At 40.7% G+C, this 5,342-nt stretch overlaps 1 protein-coding gene across 1 annotated transcript; it reads right to left on the reverse strand.

Moving 5' to 3' along the window:
• Positions 1–2,181: 2,181 nt before the first annotated feature.
• On the reverse strand, positions 2,182–3,221 carry LOC129739002 (uncharacterized). The gene is made up of 2 exons (XM_055730358.1): positions 2,540–3,221; positions 2,182–2,414 (listed from the first exon to the last, which is right to left on the reverse strand). Exons 1-2 carry the CDS (start codon positions 3,146–3,148, stop codon positions 2,403–2,405), a joined length of 621 nt encoding a protein of 206 aa, XP_055586333.1. The 5' UTR covers positions 3,149–3,221; the 3' UTR covers positions 2,182–2,402.
• Between the last annotated feature and the right edge of the window lie 2,121 nt (positions 3,222–5,342).

Consider the following 5,342-nt stretch of genomic DNA (forward strand, 5'->3'; position numbering starts at 1 on the left):
TTGATAAGCCAAAGAATAAGATGTTCTAAGGTCCTGAGGAACTTGAAAATGTTTTGCTTTTAGAAGCTTTGACAATGACGTGTGTAGTGACATATTAATTAATTGCATTACAGATCAGCGAGTCGCGAGCAATTGCACCATTTCGATGTGAAGAAATAGCCCGAACTATCTGAAGAATGATTCAGTGGGAAATTCACTGGAAGTATATTTAGAAGCTTTTAACGTAGTTGACCAACGGAAGATGAAAGCACTTCTTTTGCATCTTGGTGGAAGACAACTACAAAAATTGTTCGGAAATCTACCTGATGTAGACAAAAATCCTTTGGTTGCGACTAAGGTGAACTGGTACGATTTGGCCATTAGCAGTTCAACGGAAGTAATGGAAATCAATATTGACCGAAATATTACTTACAGATGCTATAGTCGAGGGATGCGAATCTGAAGAACTTATACGTCGCATTCTTCAAAAGGATAGATCGCTTGCCGAGCTTTAAGAGCTAGGTGCAATGATGGAGGGCGTAAAACCACAAATGAAGGAAATAAGCACGTTGAATCCAAATGAAAGCATTATAGAAAAGGTTTTTAAAGTGGAATCGAGATTTGTAAGAAAATCAGATATGTAAATTTCAAACACCAGGAAGAACAAAATCGATTGATAATTGAAAATAGAGACAAGTTTGACGATAAATCAGGAGAAATTCTTGCGGAGTACGCTGAGAATGTTCCAGAGAAAAAGAGCAAAACATACAATTGTTTTTACTCTGGTAACGAAACAAATCTCATTGAATGCGTGAAAGGCGATGTCCATTGATTCAGGCTCTGATGCCAATTTGATACCGTTAAATGTCTGAGAGGAAATGAAGCAGGCGCAAGTAAAGGTGGCGAACATGATCAAAGGTGGACAACAGACTCTGAGAGGATATGGAAACACGAAGCCTCTTCAAATAGTTGGGACGTTTCAGGCGACCATAACTTGTGGAAACCAAGCGGTATCATTTAAATTTTTTGTTGGTGAAGGACAGTGTTGCTTGTTAGGCAACGCAACCGAGGGATTGCAGTGGAGAGAGAATTCTTTGCATTTGGAACGGTAATGATCAAAATTCCACAACTGCTCAACAAATCTAACAAATTGCAACAATTTGCAACAATTAGCGCATTTTCACTCTCTCTGACCACCGGTTTCTCTCATTTTTATTTAAACCTTCTAATTCTCTCTAACAAATTGCAACAAATTACCACAAATTCAATCACTGGCTGCAAAATTTGTTTCGTCATTGACGATGATTCTCCGTTTATCTCAGTCCCCTGGACGCAACGGCCAACGCTCTGGGAGTTTTGAGAGTCGGATTAAACATAAACCAAGTCGAGGATAAGATTTTACAGTTTGGAAAAAATCGTGACATGCAGGTTTAAATTCATATGAATTGAAGGTTGAAGCAGGTTGAGCAATTATTGGCTCGAGATATCATTGAGATAGTAGGTTTATGTTTTCTTCAAAATGATTTCCAATAACAGTTTCCAGGCATAATGTCATAAGATTGATTTCTCTTAAAAGCGAATTTATAAATAAAAAAAACAGTAAAATCGTTTAACTTTTTTCGTAGATAAACACTGGACCAACATCTTGGGTTTCGCCACTAGTTGTTGTGGGAAAAGCGAATGGTGAGCCAAGGATTTGCCTCGATTTGCGTAGGGTAAATGAGGCTGTGCTTCGTGAACGATATCCTATGCCAATCGTGGAAGAAATATTAGCTAGAATTGATAAAGGAGAAATCCGTAGCAAACTAGACATTAAAGATGCTTTCTTGCAAACTGAGTTGGCCCCAGAATCTCGTGACATCACGACGTTCATAACACACAAAGGGGTCTGGTGTCCTCCCCAGGAATTTTCCAAAAAGTTATGGAAAAGATTCTCTCTGGCTGCAAAGGAACGTTCTGCTACATAGACGACATATGCATTGAAGGGTCAACTCGTGCAGAACATGATAAACGACTTCAAATCGTCATGCCACGCCTGAAAGATCGGGGAGTTGTTTTTTTTTTTTTTTTTTTTGTTAATTCTTTATTTGAAACGGCTCATACCTTTAGGCTTTAAGGAGCCAAACTCTTTTTGTTTTTTTTTTACAATAGTTTGCTTACTTCTAGTTCACTTTTTTTTTAAGAAAAGAAAATAGATAGGGAAATATGAAAATAAAAAGAATTATAGACGAAGATCAATAGCTTTAAGGAAAAGATATATTTCGAACATGTAGTCCAAGTCTATCACTGCCAGCACATCTCTCACTGGAACATAGGGTGGTTTTCCTCGGGCCCGAAGGGAGTCTATGAAATTCGTTCTAGCGACAAGATGGACCTCGCACGACCAAACAATATGCTCGATGTCGTGGTAACCTTGGCCGCAACTACACAAATTGCTGCCAGCAATATCAAAACGATAGAGTACCGAGTCTAAGGAACAATGATTGGACATGAGACGGGAAAATACACGAATATAATCCCGACTCAGGTCCAATCTATTAAACCATGGTTTAAGGCTTACCCTTGGGATAATCGAGTGCAGCCACCGACCATCCTCATCCTCGTCCCATTTGCGTTGCCAGTTGACAAGAGAGTTTCTTCGAACTAAAAAGTAAAATTCGTTGAAGGCGATTTCACGCTGATACGTGTCGCCTTCCATCGCCCCCACCTTTGCCAGAGAGTCTGCCTTCTCATTACCCTCTATCGAGCAATGAGAGGGAACCCAAACAAAGGTGATGGTAAAGCGACGTTTTGATAAAGCACTCAAACTATCCCGTATCTTCTCGAAGAAGTATGGCGAGTGCTTTCCCGGTTTTATTGAGTGAATTGCTTGAACAGAACTCAGACTATCCGTTACAATAAAGTAGTGCCCGACTGGCCTTGAAGCGATACTGTCCAAAGCCCAATGAATTGCTGCTAACTCTGCTATATACACAGAGCATGGTGACTCGAGGCTGTAAGAGGCGCTAGATATTTCGTTGAACACTCCAAATCCTGTTGATTCCTCTATAAGTGATCCATCAGTAAAGTACAATTTATCAGCATCGACGTGTCTATATTTAGCTTCGAAAATTCTTGGAATCAGAAGTGGACGATGCGGATCCGGGATTCCACGAATTTCCTGCTGCATAGACAAATCAAACTGGACAGAAGAATTATCGTAGTCTGGGCTACAAACACGAGCAGGAGAATACGAAGAAGGGTTTACCTGCATCGACATGAGGACATGGTATATAGACATAAATCTTGTATGAAAATTTTGCTCAAGTAACCTTTCAAAATTAACGATCACCAATGGGTTCATGACCTCACACCTAATGAGGAACCGAAGTGACAGTAGATTGAATCGATCTTTCAAAGGGAGTATTCCTGCCAAAACTTCAAGACTCATGTTGTGCGTAGAGGGCATACAGCCCAAAGCGATGCGAAGACAACGGTATTGGATACGCTCGAGTTTTATGAGGTGAGTTTTGGCAGCCGACTGGAAACAGAAGCTACCATATTCCATAACTGAGAGGATAGTTGTTCGATACAATTTTAAAAGATCTTCTGGATGGGCTCCCCACCAGGTGCCAGTGATTGATCGGAGAAAATTGATTCTCTGTTGGCATTTTCCTTTCAGATACTCTATGTGTGCTCTCCAGGTACATTTGGAATCAAACCAAACCCCAAGATACTTAAAACACCTCGATTGAGTGATCGTCCTGCCAAGAAGTTGGAGCTGTGGTTGAGCTGGTCTATGCTTTTTAGAGAAAACCACTAACTCCGTTTTCTCTGGAGAGAACTCGATTCCAAGCCCCAAAGCCCAGGATGACAATCTGTTTAAAGTATCTTGTAAAGGTCTGTGCAGATGTGACTCAGTATTACCTGTTACAGATACTACGCCATCATCTGCAAGTTGTCTTAAAGTGCAGCCTTCAGAGAGACAACTGTCGATGTCACTTACGTAAAAGTTGTACAAAAGTGGGCTTAAACATGAACCCTGCGGGAGACCCATGTAGGAGGTTCTTCTAATTGCAATATCTCCGTGAGCAAAGTTCAGATGTTTCTCACAAAGCAAGCTGTATAAGATGTTGTTCAATAGAGGAGGCAGACCCCGGGAGTGCAACTTGTCTGACAAAACCTCTATCGACACTGCATCAAAAGCTCCCTTTATGTCTAGAAACACTGAAGCCATTTGCTCACGTTTTGCATACGCCATTTGTATCTCTGAAGACAGCAAAGCAAGACAATCGTTTGTCCCTTTGCCCCTTCGAAACCCAAATTGAGTATCTGAAAGGAAACCATTTGCTTCTACCCACTTATCCAAACGAAACAAAATCATTTTCTCCATCAACTTGCGTATACAAGACAACATCGCTATAGGACGGTACGAATTCGCATCGGATGCTGGTTTTCCGGGCTTTTGGATAGCGATAACTTTCACTTGTCTCCACTCTTGGGGAACAATGTTGTTCTCCAAGAATTGATTAAATAAATTTAACAAGCGAAATTTTGCTGCGTCCGGAAGGTTTTTCAACAAGTTAAATTTGATTTGATCAATTCCCGGAGCTGAATTGTTACAAGAGAGGAGCGCAAGTGAAAATTCGACCATCGAAAAGCTGGAATCCAGACCACACCTATCAGAAGGCACGTTCCGGATTATTTTTTGCACAGGTGTAGAATCTGGACAGACTTTCCGTGCGAAGTTGGATATCCATCTATGTGTATATTCTTCACTTTCATTTGTAGATGATCGATTACGCATGCTTCGTGCAACTTTCCATAAGGTACTCAAGGATGTTTCCCTTGATAAACCACCCACAAAATTTCTCCAATACGCCTTTTTCTTCCCTTTGATCAATTTTTTGAACTGATTTTCAAGGGAAACGTATGATTCAAAAAGGACAAGGGTTCCATGTTTTCGAAAATGTTTGAATGCTTTTGATTTGTCCTTATAAAGCTTGGAACACTGCTGGTCCCACCATGGATTTGGGGGCCTTCGAAGAACAGTTGAATCTGGGATGGGTTTTGTTTGGGCGCAAAGTGCACTTTCATGGATCAAACGTGAAAGGAAGTGATACTCTTCCAAAGGAGGTAAAACATTCATAGAATCAATGGCATCTGTTATTTCGTCCGAGTACTTTTTCCAGTCGATGTGTCTTGTAAGGTCATATGCCATATTTGTTGAATTTGAAGTGCTGGCCCCATTGGTGATTGTAATTTTGATTGGCAAGTGATCACTACCATTGGGATCAGGGATTACCTTCCACTGGCAATCCAATGATAGTGAATTTGAGCAGAGTGAGAGGTCAATTGCACTTGGTTTTGCAGGAGGTTTAGGT

Source organism: Uranotaenia lowii, chromosome 1, assembly GCF_029784155.1.
Source record: "Uranotaenia lowii strain MFRU-FL chromosome 1, ASM2978415v1, whole genome shotgun sequence".
Classification (NCBI taxonomy): domain Eukaryota; kingdom Metazoa; phylum Arthropoda; class Insecta; order Diptera; family Culicidae; genus Uranotaenia; species Uranotaenia lowii.

Excerpts from the sequence above, each read along its gene's own strand:
- LOC129739002 (XM_055730358.1), bottom strand. The coding sequence starts at position 3,148 with ATGCAGCAGGAAATTCGTGGAATCCCGGATCCGCATCGTCCACTTCTG.